The 17,121-nt window shown below is 42.5% G+C and overlaps 1 protein-coding gene across 1 annotated transcript in view; it reads left to right on the top strand.

The window, feature by feature from the left end:
- The first annotated feature begins 702 nt into the window (after positions 1-702).
- LOC142200096 (fibrocystin-L-like) overlaps positions 703-17,121 on the top strand; it is a 207,602-nt gene continuing 191,183 nt past the window's right edge. The window contains exons 1-5 of the mRNA XM_075270160.1: positions 703-795; positions 6,111-6,192; positions 8,943-9,023; positions 12,674-12,818; positions 16,427-16,529. Of these exons, the coding sequence (XP_075126261.1) occupies positions 6,144-6,192; positions 8,943-9,023; positions 12,674-12,818; positions 16,427-16,529 (378 nt within the window). The 5' untranslated portion in view covers positions 703-795; positions 6,111-6,143. The remainder of the gene's footprint in view (positions 796-6,110; positions 6,193-8,942; positions 9,024-12,673; positions 12,819-16,426; positions 16,530-17,121) is intronic.

Here is a 17,121-nt window from a genome sequence, read left to right as displayed (position 1 = left end):
TAGTAGATTCGAATGCTTCGCTCCCATAGGAATGCGTGTTAGTGGCCGGCACCGCCGGCCGACGCTTAACCCCTTGGTGTTCGGCCGCTTACATGCATTCCTATGGGAGTGGAAGTATTCAAAACTATTTGTCGAATACTATTCGCTCATCTCTAATCCTTATGTATCAGAGAAGGAAGACAGAGATTAAACCTGGAGGCCAAAACCTTGGTAAAGGATGTCCTTCTTAAGTGTGCCTTGTCTAGTAGTGCAGTGCTTGGCTATCTCTGGCGTTCCCATTGAAATGAATGGAGCAGTGCATGTGCGGCCCAACTGCTGCTCCATTCAGAATGGGGGACAATAGTACCTGATACCATGGATAGGGGATAACTTACCCCTTTAAGATCAAGACCACAAGTTGCTGAAATACAGCTTTTTTTGTTGCAGTTTTTTGTGGCGAAGAAGAGAGAAGTATAAGATCTTCCTATATAATTCACATTCTTTATGTAGTCATTCTTGGCTTTGGCTCAAAAAAACACCAAAAAAAAAAAAAAAAAAGGTACAATGTTTCTCGAAAGTGGGGGCCTCAAGCTAACTGTAAATTCTTACGAGAATATGAACACATAGATGACAGTCACACTATGACAATGACAAATTCCTCAAGTAATGTGAAGATGTTGGACACAGTTGACACAAAAATATGCAATATAAATACAGAGAGGTAAGAGAATAAACCAGTCTGTCTGCAGAGCAAGACGTACACCTGTCATCTCCAAAAACATCAAAGTCTGGTCACTGATATAGCATCACAGCCAGGTAAGGAGATAAGAACATGAAGAGACAACAAAGACAATATGCATAGACATGTACAGTATATATATAATGTGAATTATTAGGGAATATTGCAGATACTTAGATACAGACAGTTCATTACAGAGAGATTAGATAAATATATAGATCAGAATGTTTGCTACAACGTATCTTTGCAATTAAAATGCATCGTCCTGGATCCAGACTGCATGCTTATAGACCACAAATGCAATATATAGATAAGTGTAATTCTTTACAAATGAAGAGTGCTACAACTTTCTAATGTGCCATTTTATGAAACGCCTTGCCTCAGGTTTGCAGCTTTTAAAAAATTGCCAAATTGTTGGCACATTTTACCTGGCACAGGGGTTATCAAGACTGGCAGGTGGGTCTACTGTGGAATTTTCCTGCGCACATCCTGCTGTGGGTCTGTCCCAAGCAGCCTTTCCCTTAGATAATACATCTTTTCTTACATCTTTTCTTGGGGTCCATGTCAAGCAACACACAATCCTAATTTATAGTACAGTATTTTGTTTACTCTGCATTAAAAATGGTCACAAGGTACCAAGGTTTGGTATGTATGACATTTTAATCCGTTTTTATTGTTATTTTTTGGGAAAAGCAATGTGACCAAAATACATTAACTTGTTCATTGCAAGGGGGGTATCGTCACTCCTTGGGGAAAGACCACCATATAGGTGTGTGAAGATTTATTAAGCCTTTAGCACTCCACTTTGCAAGGGACTATGGGAAGAATATGCAAATCTGTCTTCCATGATGTAATTAGGAAGTCAGGTGCCTCAATGTTGCAAACTAATAGAGGGCGCTCACTGGAATGTGCAAGCCTGTCTTCCCTGATGTAATTAGGAAGACAGAATCTCAGTGAAAATAGTACAATAGGGAGCAGCCTTTACTGGGCTATTTTCACTGAGATTCTGTCTTCCTAATTACATCAGGAAAGACAGGCTTGCACATTCCAGTGAGTGCCCTCTATTGGTTTGCAACACTGCGGCACCTGACTTCCTAATTACATCATGGAAGACAGATTTGCATACTCTTCCCATTGTTCATTGCAGTGTAGAATATATATATATATATATATATATATATATATATATATATATATTTATTTTTTTTATTTTTATTTTTTTTATAAACTGTGCTATTTTTGGATAGTGGGGACTTTGTTTATGTTATGTATTTTTTAAATATAAAGGGTTTTTTTTTTGTTATTTTTTACTTTTATTGTTTGCTTGTTTATTATTGTGTATGTCCCACAAGGGGACTTGAAGCCGGAATCTAAAATCCCACATTAATTCCTATGGGAACAGTGTATACACAGTCAGGTGGCCATTGTACGGCCTCCTAGCTGCCATTGCCATTCCTCTGAACTCTGAGAGGAGCAACGAGGGTTTGAGGGGTGATGGAGGGTCAGTCTTGCCCCCGGACCTCCTGAATCCTGTGATTGCTATTGATCACAGCAATCGAGCGGGGCAATCCGCTGGAGTCAGAGTATCTTCCAGCTTTGCCAGCTCGTCCCAACATGAGTGACGGAAGTAATGCTGCAGGCACAGCTCAGTTCCATTGAAACGCGGCCACTATACAAATGTATAACCATGTGTCTTGTAAGTACCAGAAAGGCGACAGTGCTCACCCAAACAATGCCTTCAAGGGGCCTCAGGGTTTGATCTTTATTTGCAGATCTATCCTAAGGTCATCAAGTAAAAAGTCCATCCTTGTCTGTAGTTTTACTGTATAGTAATTTATCAATGATACTTGTTACCTGAATCTATCTACAGTATAACTCATATCCTGGAAGTTGCATGTGAGTTGAGACTTCACTGCTCCTCTGTACTGCTGAATAGACTAGAGTGTACAAAGAACTTGTTTAGTCAATCAGACAGATGCAGCCGACATGTATATACAGTATATAGTACTTTACCAAAGTTTTAAGCAGGGAGGAAAAACCTGCAAAGAATGGTTTCAGAAATAGAAGGGTTAATAGTATATTTTTGTCAATTAAAACGAAGTGAATGAAAGAAAAGAGAAAATTAACTCCCATCAATATTTGGAGTGACCGTTGCCCTTTGGAGGAGGAGTCCTGGATGTGATGATCCGGCCCCCACAGATATAGTCCTGATCTCACCATCATCCGGTCTGTCTGGGATGACTTAGAGACAGAAGGATTGGAGCAAGCCTACATCCACAGAAGATCTGTGCTTAGTTCTCCAAGATGGCGGCAGGAACAACCTCCCTGCTGAGTTCTGCCAAAATCTGTCTGCAAGTACCGAGAAGAACTGATGGAAGGCAAAGGGCAAAGGTCACACCGAAAATTGATGGGATTTACATTTCTCTTTTCTTCATTTACTTAATTTTGTAAACCGGCAAAAATAAACTATAAACCCTTCTATTTCTGAAAGCATTCATACTTTGCAGCATTTTTTGCCTTTTCCCCAGTACTGTATATGTATGTACAGTCCTTGACAAATGTTCTGTCGCTTTTCCATGTTGTGGAATCAAAAGCTTATAACCTGACTTTAGATTCATCCATTGCTGTTAGAAATGACTCATATGAAAGCTGAAACCCTCCCAAATGTTTTTTTTTGTTGAGAAAATAAATTGGCTTCACCGCTGAAATATTGATCAGAAAGGTCAGATTTTGGCAAGACAAAAGTTTTGTCGCCCACATAAAGTAATGTGAAAATCAAACCAATAATTCAGTTCAAATACAAAGATATGTTTCCTAACATTGGTGAATGAAGTTGTGGTGCCATTAGAGCCATATTTAATATTTTGTGGGACTTCCATGAGCTTGAAGGACAGCATCCATGCGTTTCGACAATGATTCATACAATTTATTAATGAAGTCATCAGGAATAGCAGAGAATGCAGTCTTACATGTCTCCGAGAGTTGTCTGCCAAGCTTCCACTTTCATCCTACCCCAGACATGGTCAATGATGTTCATGTCTGGTGACTGGGCTGGCCAGTGCTGGAGCACCTTCATATTCTTTGTCTTGAGGAACTTTAATGTAGAGATGGATGTATGAGATGGAGCACCAGCCTGTGGCAAAATGTGATCCCTTTTATGATTGGGAATGTAAGAGGAAGCTAATACTTCTTGATATTTTAGGCTATTGATATTGCCTACCACATTGCAAATGTGTTGCATACCCCCATACTGAATGTAACTCTAGACGATGATCTTACACCCAGAAAATCGGTAAGTTTGGTGGTGGAATCTTGGATCCATATGGGCTCCAGTAGGTCTCCTGCAGTATTTGCAATGGCAGTGGTATAATTCAACTGAAGCTTCATCTGAGAAATCCACCTTCTGCCACTTTTCCAGTGTCCATCCGTTTAGCAGGCTGTGGGCCTTTAATTGCCTTTGGTTTAGTGATGGCTTCTGGGCACTGATTTGACCATGGAGGCCATTTTGAGGCAGAATCCTTCAAACTGTTCTAGTTGACACAGGGACTTGAGGTGAACAGGCCTGTTGGAGCTCTGCTGCAGTGGAAGAGGGGCTGGTTTTGATTTTCTAACCAACAAACGTTCCTCCCGAGCCATTGTCATGTGGGGTCTGCCGGACCTGGGCTTGTCAAAAACATCTCCAGTCTGGTCAAATCTTTTTTTTAATTCTTTGTACTTAACGCTGAGATGCATTAAAGGTTTGGCCACCTCTGCAGTGGATCTGGTCTTCAGCCTCTTGATAAAATCAAGGCTTTGGTCTCAGAGTTGAGTTTTGGCATGCTGTCAGAGGTGAAGTTGCAGTTCTAGTGAAGGTCTGGGGTGCTGGAGTTCTTCTTATACACACCCACTAATTAACTGATCAATTAGTGAGCACCGGTGAGGCTGTACACTAGGATTGGGGGCATCACATGACAAGGCGACAAAACTTTTGTCTTGCCAAAATCTGACCTTTCTGTGTTCATTAAATGATCAATATTTCGTCATTGAAGCCAATTGATTTTCTTAATAAAAAACACATTTGGGAGGGTTTCAGCTTTCATGTGAGTCATTTCTTAAACCAATAGATGAATTTAAAATCAGGTTATAAGCTTTTGATTCCACAACATGGATAAGCGACAGAACATTTGACAGGGACTGTAGATGCCAGATTTATACAGTACATGGCTGCTTACATACTTGTATTATTGAAGGTATATTCACATACACAGAAGATTTGTAGCAGAAATATCTGCAACCTAAAGAGGTCGTCCCAGAATTTCACAATTCTGAGAGGAGGCCGGGAAATATAAAACATTAAAAAAAAATCATAATCACTAGAGATGTGAGTGAGTAGTATTCGATCGAGTAGGTATTCGATCGAATACTACGGTATTAGAAATACTCATACTCAATCAAGTACCACTCGCTATTCGAATGGAAAAGTTCGATGCAGAACCAGCATTGATTGGCCGATTGTTATACAGTCAGCCAATCAGTGCTGGTTCTTCTCCTACCTTTAGAAGTCTTCTCCGTGCAGTTTCCCCGCGGCATCTTCCGGCTCTTCATTCACTCTGCCAGGCATCGGCCTGGGCAAAGCCGACTGTGCATGCCCGCGCTACAAGAAAATGGCCGCTTTGACTGTAAGTGGCCATTTTCTTGTAGTGCGGGCATGCGTAGTCAGCTCTGCCCAGGCCCGATGCCTGGCAGAGTGAATTCAGAGCTGGAAGACGCTGCAGGAACGCTGCGTGGAGAAGACTTCTCGGAGAACCAAGCCCGACCCTCACTCATGGACTTGGTAAGTTCAATTTGATCGAATGTTGCCTACCCCTGAAACGAGCATTTTACCCCCATAGAGTATAATAGGATTTGATATTCGATTTGAGTAGTCAAATATTGAGGGGCTACTGGAAATGAATATCGAATATCGAGTATTTAGCTACTCGCTCATCTCTAATAATCACCTGTCCCTGGTGCTCTGGTGTCCCATATGTCACCGGTTCCTTTCCTGTGGTTCTTGAGGCCATTTGCCTGAGCAGTCACGTGCGGCACAGAATTTCCACCGGCAAAAGTATGATGCATTTTGGACTGGACAGCAGACACCAGAGAACTGGGCACAGCGAGTATGATTTTTTTTTGTTGTTGTTTCTCCTACCCGAATTCCTGGACAACCACTTTAATATCACGTTCTCATCTGAATTGGGTTGTTAAGGCAGCAAACACATGGATTTCTGCAAGCCTAATTCAGATGAATTGAACAATTGCAACAAATTTTTGCATGTGACTTCACCCTTAACATTATTGCTGAGTATGTATCCAGCCTTTGAATCCTAATGTGTAAGTAACACTGCCATGTTTCCATCTGTTATATCTGTAGCTACGGCTGGAGCCAGACACCGAGTGTGACACCATGTCTCCGGTGGTGATTCTTCTTCTCTGTGTCTCCATTCACATTACATGTAAGTTGTTATACATAAATTACAATGTATTTATCTTACATAACAGGATTTTTTTTGAAAACACTGATGACTCCATTTTGTAAAACTGTTCATGATAAGCAGCATCAGATTTGTCTGGCAGTCACTTATCACATTTTTGCACTTTACGTAAGAGTGGACTTATGTTGTCATAGAAGAATATAGCTAGTGATCAAGGATCAGACGCACAGCTATTGTACGTGCATCAGAAGCTTAGAGCAACCCTGACTCCCCCATTTTTATGGTTCATTCCCAGTGTTGGACTGGCCCACCAAAGTACTAGAGGAGGTTGCAGAGAACCCAGGCTCTAAGTCACTAATAGTCCATCATAAGATACCCAAATTTGAACAGTACTATGGTCTATTTCCAAGGATGGACCCTCAGAATAATTTTATCTGACAGGTCCAAAAACCTCAGTCTGACACTGTTAATTTCTGTAATTTATGTGAAAACTATCACTATCGGTGCTTTAGTAGTCTGCACTTTATGATCATTCTACCTTTGTTAGTAATAGAAATCCATTCTCCATACACGGACTTTTTGTTGAGCCTATGATAGACTAACAACTAGAGATGAGCGAGTAGTACTCGATCGAGTAGGTGTTCGAATGGAAAAGTTTGATGCAGAACCAGCATTGATTGGCCGAATGCTATACAGTCGGCCAATCAACGCTGGTTCTTCTCCTACCTTTAGAAGTCTTCTCCATGCAGCTTCCCCGCGGCGTCTTCCGGCTCTGAATTCACTCTGCCAGGCATCAGGCCTGGGCAGAGCCGACTGCGCATGCCCGCTTGTAGTGCGGGCATGCGCAGTCGGCTCTGCCCAGGCCCGATGCCTGGCAGAGTGAATTCAGAGTCGGAAGATGCCGCGGGGACGCTGCAAGGAGAAGACTTCTCGGAGGATCCAGCCCGACCCTCACTCGTGGACTTGGTAAGTATAATTTGATCGAACATTGCCTACCCCTGAAACGAGCATTTTCCCCCCATAGACTATAATAGGGTTCGATATTCGATTCGAGTAGTCCAATATTGAGGGGCTTCTCGAAACGAATATCAAACCTTGGACATTTTACTGTTCGCTCATCTCTACTAACAACCAATCAGAAGAGGCAGAGTTGCTGTGGGAGGACAGAACAAAATGCTGAACCAATGATGAGTCAGGAGGTGTGTCTTAGACTACCTCAGTCTCCGTGTAGTCACTGTAGCTAAACTGTGGTCAAAGATTACAACTCTGATCTAATAGATTAGAAAAATCAATCAAAAAGCAAGATCTGATGAAAATAAACTGTAGGTACTCTTTCCCTAGTTGTACTGACTTCGATTTTTGTAGCCGCTGACTGGACAGTCGGTTTAAGTTCTGCAGCATTCAGAAAAGCAGTGTGTAACAATACACTATTATAGTGGTTTTACAGCCCCAGAGTCTTCATACCGATGACCCATCCTCAGGTCACCATTATGTAATCTGTAGGGATCCAACACTTGAACCCAATACAGATTACTATTCTGACAGCTTTCAAGTAATAGGAGCAGACCTGCAAACCTTTGCACTTTATAGTGGTGGTTCTGGGGAATTGCAACATGGTTCCTATTACTTGAATAAGAGCTTCCTGCACATGCTCCTCATCCTCTACTGCAACTTACATCTCTTGGAGACCATCGGAACAGATGATCTGTGTGTGATCCAAGTGTCAGATCCCACAGAAAACTATGTACTCCTCTGGCTTCAGTGAAGAACCAGCACAGGGAGGATAGCCACAGGGTGAGTATAAAGCTTTTTTTATTTTTATTGTGGGCACGGATGGTTTTATGACAGGGAAATTTAGGGCACTAGACTCCCAGTCCATAAGGACCTGTGGGTGGTTTAGTGTCCCAAATCGCCCTGACAGAGACAGCCCTGGATATGACCATAAGAATAGTTCTATTATATGTATAGTACATAGGTATACACACCAACCTGAAAGTAACAATGGAGCCATAGAGGTGAGGGGCACTCTGCCCTTATGAATATGACAGATTGATAACGATTTTTTCATCCTGTTAGCCAAATGGTACAATATTTTATAGCAGTACTGACTTATTTCTGTAATATACTGTCCTTACATCCATCATCATATTTAGCAGATAGATCTGTGCAGTCCCCAATATTATATGCATTTGCCTCACACTTTCAGGAAGATTTTCTTACAGTACATCCTTAATGACTATGATATACAAAAAATGTGCTGACCATTTCCAAGGAGTTTTCAGTAGGGTTGAGCAATATGGATTGGAAAAGATCGGATGCCAATCGGCAATCGAGCAAATTTCACGATCGCGATCGGAATTACGATCCCGATCTTTTTAGGTGGGATCGTAGTCTCATGTTAGTTCCCACAATGCCTGGCTACTGGCCAATCATTGTGGGAAAATCTACATTAGGGTTGAGCGATCGAGATGGGGAAAGATCGGATCCCGATCGGCGATCGAGAAAATTTCACAATCGCGATCGGCTGGAAAATGATCGAAAACCGAATTTTAAAAACGATCCTGAAATCTCGAGATCGGCTCAACCCTAATTTTCAGTGTAGATATATTTCCTCTGTAGAACAATTGCCAGGAAAAGAGTAAACGCATAAAATGTAAAATTCTTTTCGGATTAGAGAGAATGAAAGAAAGAAACAAAACAGCACATAAAATACATTGACCTGGTTATTAACATACAAATCCCTTTTCCCATTTTACTGACTTTCTTTGCAGACGGACAAGTCATGATACAACAGATTTCACCAAATTATGGCAGCCGGAACGGGGCAACTAGACTTACAATCACAGGATATGGTAAGTATACAGTGCTATACCAGTTATCTTTAGCACATTGGGGAAATTTAGATAAAAAAAAATATAAAAAAAATCCTCGTTTCCTCCTCTCATTTCTTTTGATCCTATTTAGCCTCACATTACATAACAAATATGCGTTATATTTCAGAAAGTGTCTTATCGGGGTTGTCCAGGCTTCAGCTCTTCATGGGTTATCCGTAGAGCTGCCCCCTCCTACCAATCAGCTGTATTTTACACTATTCAGGGCCGGAAACACAAAACTCCATCCGCTGTATAGCTCCTACTGACTTTGATGAGGGCTGAACTGCAGTGACGGCTCCCGGCTGCTGCTTCCAGCCCTGTATAGTGTATAGTATAGGTGCTGGATGCGACTCCGTACAGCTGATTAATCTGGGGGCCCCCAGAATCAGGTATCCATGGCCTATCTTGAATAGCTTAAAGGGACTGTTTGGGATAAATTTAAAATTTCCCACAAGCTAAACCCCTTCCCCGCAGCCTAACTTCTAATCTACTCCCATTGAAAAAAAAAAAAGTATATTCACCCATATGCTTGGGGCGGTGATGTGACTTCCCCAGGCACATTTTCTGATTTCTGGATTATGTTCTGTTTTGGAGTTTCCAGAGTCAGGAGGTCGCCAGCACTACTCTCCCCCCCCCCCCCCCTCATACTCACCAATGCTCACTTTCTGTGCTTCTGCCAGCCATCGCTTCCTCTACAAGAGAGCCTGTGCAATAGAACGCTGCCAGAAGTGCATGCGTGGCTTCTGCTGGCGTTCTATTGCGCAGGATCCCCGGTGTGGACAGAGGAAAGGACAGCAGAACCTCATATCCAGGACAGGTAAGTATATTTGGTTTGGGATGGGGATTGGAGGACTGAGATAGTTAGATAACTAGGTAGGCAGGGCTAGTAGTGGGCTAGCTAGTGGGAGCGGAAGTGAACTGCAATGCATTCTGGTAGTTGACGGCTAAGACAGCAGGAAGCTATCAATGTAAACAAATCCAGAGGACACCAGAAGCTCCTAGAGAAAGCCAGAAATCACTCAAAACACTGCTAAAGGTATTTGAGTGGACTTATTAACCCATTGACAGCACTAAAAGACCGTTTAATCCCCCCTCCCCCTTAACACCAGCTATTGTAATACCTTATATAGTTTTGCCACATGGCACACACAATATGGATTTCTGGAATCTGTTGGAGGGACTTGCGCTTCGAGATTTGACAGAAAATGGAAAACCACTTTCTTTTCATAAGCTACCATCTTTATTGACGCCAAAATGTTTGAATTTTTTACATTATGCGCACTTCCAAATGATTATTCAGAAACTCACGTTGGACACTTCCTCTAAGAGGGCGCTAACACCATTTGAAACTATATTAAACTCTGATGATCCCATGAAACGTTCTATCTCGAAGTGTAAGTCCATTCTCTACAATTCTAGCTCCCCTTCCAAACCTCTCTATATCTCCTCTTGGGAGAAAGAATTAAATGTTAAATTGACAGAGGAAGATACAGCTTTGATCCTCAGAAACTCCAATGGTTTTTCTACATGCGTAAGGCAGCAAGAACTACATTTTAAAGTTCTTTCTCGTTGGTATAAAACACCAGAATGGCTTCGCCATAGGAAACTTTCTGACACTGATTTATGCTGGAGATGTAAAAAACAAACAGGATCCATGCTACATATCTGGTGGACGTGTGACCTCATACAGGTTTACTGGAAAGATATTCAGTCCCAGATCCCAGATCGCATTTTGAAGTCGAATTATGTGCTGACTCCAGAATTTGTTCTCTTGTCGAAGCCATTATCACCAGGTGTTAAATTGAAAGAAAATCTTTTGACTCATCTTGTAGAAGGAGCTAAACAATTGATACCGCTCTATTGGTTGAAATCTGACATTCCACCTGTAGCTTTGTGGCTCGAAAAAATGCATCAAATCGCTAGATTTGAAGAACTAATCAGTTGGAAAGAGAGATCCCATGACAAATATCTCAAAATTTGGGCACCCTGGTGGAAATCCCTTTCGCTATGATTTTGTTGGATATACTTACGCTGTCTTGATATATCCCCATTCTGTCATCCTAAACCCTTTTCTTTACTTTCCTCTCTCTTCCCCCCCCATCTCTCTTCCCCCCAGTTTATGTTTGGTGTGTGCTCATTGTTGGACACATCTTGACTTTATTGCTAGTTTTCCGATTCTTCACGTAATGAAGCAGACATGGACGCAACTAGGCTGTATATTGTCTTTATTGTTTTCTCATATCTACATGAAAACGACTTAGAGGTCTTATTCCATCTTTACCTTACATGGTTTTGTACGTAATTTCTTGTAACTAATTTGTTTGAATTGTTACTACTTATCTTGTACCGTTCATAAGAGATGTAAAATATATAAAAATTTCAATAAAATAAGATTTAAAAGAAAAGAAAAGACCGTTTAAAAATTTTTTCTTTGCCTGCAAAGCCCCTTTAAGTTTGGACATCATCATCAGGTGTAAGCTGATGCAAAGAGTAAAGCTGTGAAAAGGATCCATCAAGTGCCAATGTAGGTGGCAGGTTCTCTGTAAGACATCTTTATGGGTACTTCTCAACTTCTCCCCAACTTCTGCTGTTAGACGTTGGGCAGGTTGAGTTCCACAATTTCACTTGAAGTGTAACTACCACTTTTTTTCGCTATTGATTAGAGATGAGCGAGTAGTACTCGATCGAGTAGGTATTCGATCAAATACTATGGTATTCGAAATACTCGTACTCGATCGAATACCACTCGCTATTCGAATGGAAAATTTCGATGCAGAACCAGCATTGATTGGCCGAATGCTATACAGTCGGCCAATCAACGCTGGTTCTTCTCCTACCTTTAGAAGTCTTCTCCGTGCAGCTTCCCCGCGGCGTCTTCCGGTTCTTCATTCACTCTGCCAGGCATCGGGCCTGGGCAGAGCCGACTGCGCATGTCCGCTTGTAGTGCGATGCCTGGCACAGTGAATTCAGAGCCGGAAGATGCCGCGGGGACACCGCAAGGATCAGACTGCACAGAGGATCCAGCCCGACCCTCACTCGTGGACTTGGTAAGTATAATTTGATCGAACGTTTCCTACCCCTGAAACGAGCATTTCCCCCCATAGACTATAATAGGGTTCGATATTCGATTCGTGTAGTCGAATATTGAGGGGCTACTCGAAACGAATATCGAATCTTGAACATTTTACTGTTCGCTCATCTCTACTATTGATGTAAATACTTTTTTATCCTATTTAAATTACTTTTTGTTATAAAACAGGCTGTAACATAGTCCTTAGAAACCCTCTAACTGAGCTGTTACTAAGGAAAGTCCGTACACAGTTTTTCTAGGTGGAATAAAACCAAAGTTAAAGCCATTTGAAGAGACCATCCCCATTTTGTAAATGCTTCATCTCTATGTACTACCCGAAGTACACAATACCAAAAAAATGTAAATGAAATGTGAGTTACACATGAAAGATTTCTTATGAAAGCCAAGGGAGCATCTCTATGACAAGAGGGCCTTTGATCTAATTTCATATTTTCAGTCTTTACGTGCTATACCTGTATATTGTTTTTATGTCATACAATATATTGATATAACTTGTACAGTTGCCTCTCTTGACTCTCTGCTTATTTTTTCTCTTTAGGTTTTGCAGATGCCAACCAGTTCAACTATGGAGATGGAAATACCAATCTGGGCAATAGAGTCCAGCTGGTTTCATCGACCCGTTCATTCCCATGTGATGTAGAGAAAGATTCCAGCCACGCTACACAGATCATCTGCGTCACCAGGTACTCGGCCTCTTCATCTAATTCTTGGTGAACGGAACCTTTACTTCCATTACTTATTGACAGCACCCAAAATTGTTTGGACCTGTGCCTTGAAAGAAGTGTATGTAGGATGGGGGTGGCATCTGGATCTCTTTAGTCCTGTTTTAGCAGTATTATACCCACTGGCAATTCTGATATCCATTGATTGTAAAGTACATTTGCTGGGGTCGTACATGTGGTTGCTGTGTGATCTTTACTAGAAGACAATAGGACCAGTTACACAATATACACTGGCATGTAATAGGCCAGTGTTAACAACTGTTTGTATTCAGAGGTGTAATATGATACTCTTGGACTCTGATGCAAAATCTATAAGAAGGCCCTCACTTACCATGTGCTATGTATAATACTGCCATATTATTATGGTATAGAGGATCCTTTGGGTCCCCACAGCCTCTGCACCCTGTATAGCTATGCCTCTTGTTGCATTAACATAGGATGTGCCAAAATTATTTAGAAATGTGTACCAGAAAACTAGCATCCTAACTACGATAACTTCCCCCTTATGCAACTGGGTGCTAGGGGGTGCCAGGACATTCTACATTGGCCAGGTTATGCAGATACATGGCAAAATGCTCTGAATTAGGGTTCAGCGATCGGGATTGGAAAAGATCGTATCCCGATCGGCAATTGAGAAAATTTCACGATCGTGATTCGGATTGGCTGGAAAATGATCGGAAATCGGATTTTGAAATCTCAAGATCAGCTCAACCCTAAAAGTGACTTTTCCCATAGAGAAGCATTGACCAGGGTTGAGTGATCAGGATTGGAAAAGATTGGATTCCGATCAGTGATCGAGCAAATTTCACGATCGGGATCGGCTGGAAAATAATCGGAAATCGGAAGATCGGCTCAACTCCACTCAGAATGGATTGAAAAGTCAAAGAAGTGATCTTCACGCACCCTGTTCCCAATCTAATGTTTCCCCCACTGGCCTTTACTTTATAGACCCTTTCATCCCCACAAGAGATGAGATGGCTGCTTAGCCAATTACTGGCTGTTGCGGAACATTTTTGTAACCGTAGGAATATTGAGATGAGCAGCTGCTAGACCCCCATAGCTCCAACCAATCAATCATCTGATGTATTAAGACTGGTGTGTAGTATGCCAGTTCTAAAGGGAGTCTGCCAGATCGAAAACCCAGACCTCAAGCTCAGGGAAGGGGCAGACAGACGTCATGTGTACAAGCACGCTGTCTCATACTGTAATTGATACGGGACAGTATGTTGCTGGGAGGCAGGGACTCCTAACATCATAGATAACTATACTGTTATACTAGTTCAAGCTGATAAATCTGGCTAACACATGGTCGTGTGCTGCTACCTTTAGGCTGAGGCCACACGTTGCGGAAATGCAGCTTTTTTTTGTTGCAGATTTTGCTGCTTTTTTTGAGCCAAAGCCAAGACTAGATTGATTAGAAGTATAAGAGCTTCCTAAGATATCTCCTACTCCTTTTGTAGCCATTCTTGGCTTTTGCTCAAAAAACTGCAGCAAAATCTGCAGCAAAAAAAGCTGCGTTTCTGCAAAGTGGGGCCTCAGCCTAACCCTGCAAATTATAATAGAATTTGTCAGTCGACATTTTGCCCACTTTTTCCCAAATTGGTATGAGAGTCAGATAAATTATAGAAAAAAGCTCAATATTTAGTGCAAAAGGGCACATGCTATTGTGCTATTTGTATGCCAGAAAATTAGTGTGGATTCAATACTTCATTTCCTCAATGTGTTATGTTCTGGCATGTCAGGATTGGTTCACATCTGTTTTTGTATTCCGTCCGTGGGAAGTCCGCATGGAGACCCCCCGAATGGAATACAAACGCAATCGCAAGCACTGTGCAGTAAAAGCATACCTCCCAACCATCCCGATTTCCGCGGGACATTCACAATTCCGGTGACATGTCCCGCGGTCCCGGTTGGAGGGAGATATGTCCCGATTTCCCGAGTTGAACACATACGCGGCTGAAGCAAGGAGCTGACCAGTGTCAGCTCCTTGCTTCGCCGCTGCTGCCGGCTACTGGCTTGTAGATGCGATGTGATGACGTCACATCGCGTCTACAACTGTGCGCCAGTGAGAGAGAGGCGCGCAGAGAGCAGTGGGGGAACGAGGAGAAGGTAAGTATAATGTGGAGGTGGAACGTGAAACTGGAGGCAGATGCAGGAGAGGATGGCATGACACTGGGGGCAGAGATGTGGGGACATGAATCTGGGGGCAGAGATGGAGGGACATGAATCTGGGGGCAGAGATGGAGAGGACATGAATCTGGGGGCAGAGATGGGGGGACAGGAATCTGGGGGCAGAGATGGGGGACATGAATCTGGGGGCAGAGATGGGGACATGAATCTGGGGGCAGAGATGGGGGGACATGAATCTGGGGGCAGAGATGGGTGACATGAATCTGGGGGTAGAGATGTGGGGACATGAATCTGGGGGCAGAGATGGGGGGATATGAATCTGGGGGCAGAGATGGGGGACATGAATCTGGGGGCAGAGATGGGGGGACATGAATCTGGGGGCAGAGATGGGTGACATGAATCTGGGGGTAGAGATGGAGGGACATGAATCTGGGGGCAATGATGGAGAGGACATGAATCTGGGGGCAGAGAGTGGGGGACATTAATCTGGGGGCAGAGAAAGGGGACATGAATCTGGGGGAAGAGATGGAGGGGACATGAATCTAGGGGTAGAGATGGGGGGCATGAATCTGGGGGAAGAGATGGGGGGACATGAATCTGGGGACAGAGATGGGGGGACAATAATCTGGGGGCAGAGATGGAGAGGACATAAATCTGGGGGCAGAGATGGAGGGGGGACATGAAACTGGGGGCAGAGATGGGGGACATGAATCTGGGGGCAGAGATGGAGGGGACATGAAATGGGGGCAGATGAAGGGTGTATATGAAACTAGGGGAGAGATAGAGGGGGACATATAATTTACGGGTGACTGTAGGAGGATTATACTGTGTGCAGGCATATGAAAAATTAATGATAATGGGCGGAGTCAACACAAAAGTGGGTGGGGCTAAATTTGCCGCGGCGACGCACATTTTGTCCCTCTTTCAGTTCTTCAAAAGTTAGGAGGTATGGTAAAAGCACATGGACCCCATGTCCACATGATTCGTGCGGGCAGTGTGCAGCAAGCACACTGACCCCATTATAGTCTATGGGGTCCGTGTGCTTTTACAGCACACAAAAGCAGATGTGAACAGGGCATCATACCAGAAGACATTGAAAAAGCAAACTTGTAATGCATTTAAAAATGTGAAAAAAAAAAAAGTTTTTACATCTTATACTTGTAACTTACATATCACTGTGCATAAATATATATGTGTATTTAAATGACATCATTACACCTGACAGTACCCATTGTCGTTATAACCCAGCAGTAGTGCAGCCTCATGTTTTGGGCCTGTAAATTCAAGCTATCATATCCTAGGTGTGAAAGTAATACAGAAAAACAGGTTTTGCATTTGTCATTTTCTCAGGAGTGCCTTTATGTGATGTGTTTTTATATGAAGCTATGGTTCTAAAAAAACCCTCCATAAATATAAAGTATTATTTTCCTATGTTACAGACCCATGCCGGAAGACAATTACTTAGTGAGAGTGAGTGTTGACGACATTTCTGAGACCTCCAGCGTAACCTGTTATGGATACTACTGGACTTGTACTTTCCAGGTATGAAAATCAATTTGTTACTAACATTTTCTTCTACATGATATACAGGGGTAGACAACTTTCGGCACTCCAGCTGTTGTAAAACTACAACTCCCACCATTCATCCTTGCTCTGCTGTTCTTGTAAGTGAATGGAACATGCAGGGAGTTGTAGTTTCACAAGAGATGGAGTGCCGGAAGCTTGCTGATTAATGACTGAGCATTTGACCTAAATTCTAATGAGTTTTTAACTCCTTCAGGTTAAGGCCCCATGTTGCGGAAACATGTTTTTTTGTTGCAGTTTTTTTGAGCCAACCCAGGAATAGATTAAGTAGAAGTTAGAAACATAAGAGCTTTCTATATATTTCCCATTCCTTAGATAGCCCTTCTTGGCTTTGGCTCAAAAAAAGCAACAAAATCTGCAACAAAAAAAGCTTCGTTTATGGCAACATGGGGCCTTAGACTAAGGCTGAAGCCCCATGTTGCGGAAACACAGCTTTTTTGTTGCAGATTTTGTTATGGTTTTTTTTTCAGCCAAAGCCAAGAATGGATATCTAAGGAATGGGAAATATATAAGAAGTTCTTATACATCTACCTTCTGCCTAATCCACTCC

This window comes from Leptodactylus fuscus, chromosome 4, assembly GCF_031893055.1.
Source record: "Leptodactylus fuscus isolate aLepFus1 chromosome 4, aLepFus1.hap2, whole genome shotgun sequence".
Taxonomy (NCBI): Eukaryota; Metazoa; Chordata; class Amphibia; order Anura; family Leptodactylidae; genus Leptodactylus; species Leptodactylus fuscus.
This window is presented reverse-complemented; position numbering and strand designations above follow the sequence as displayed.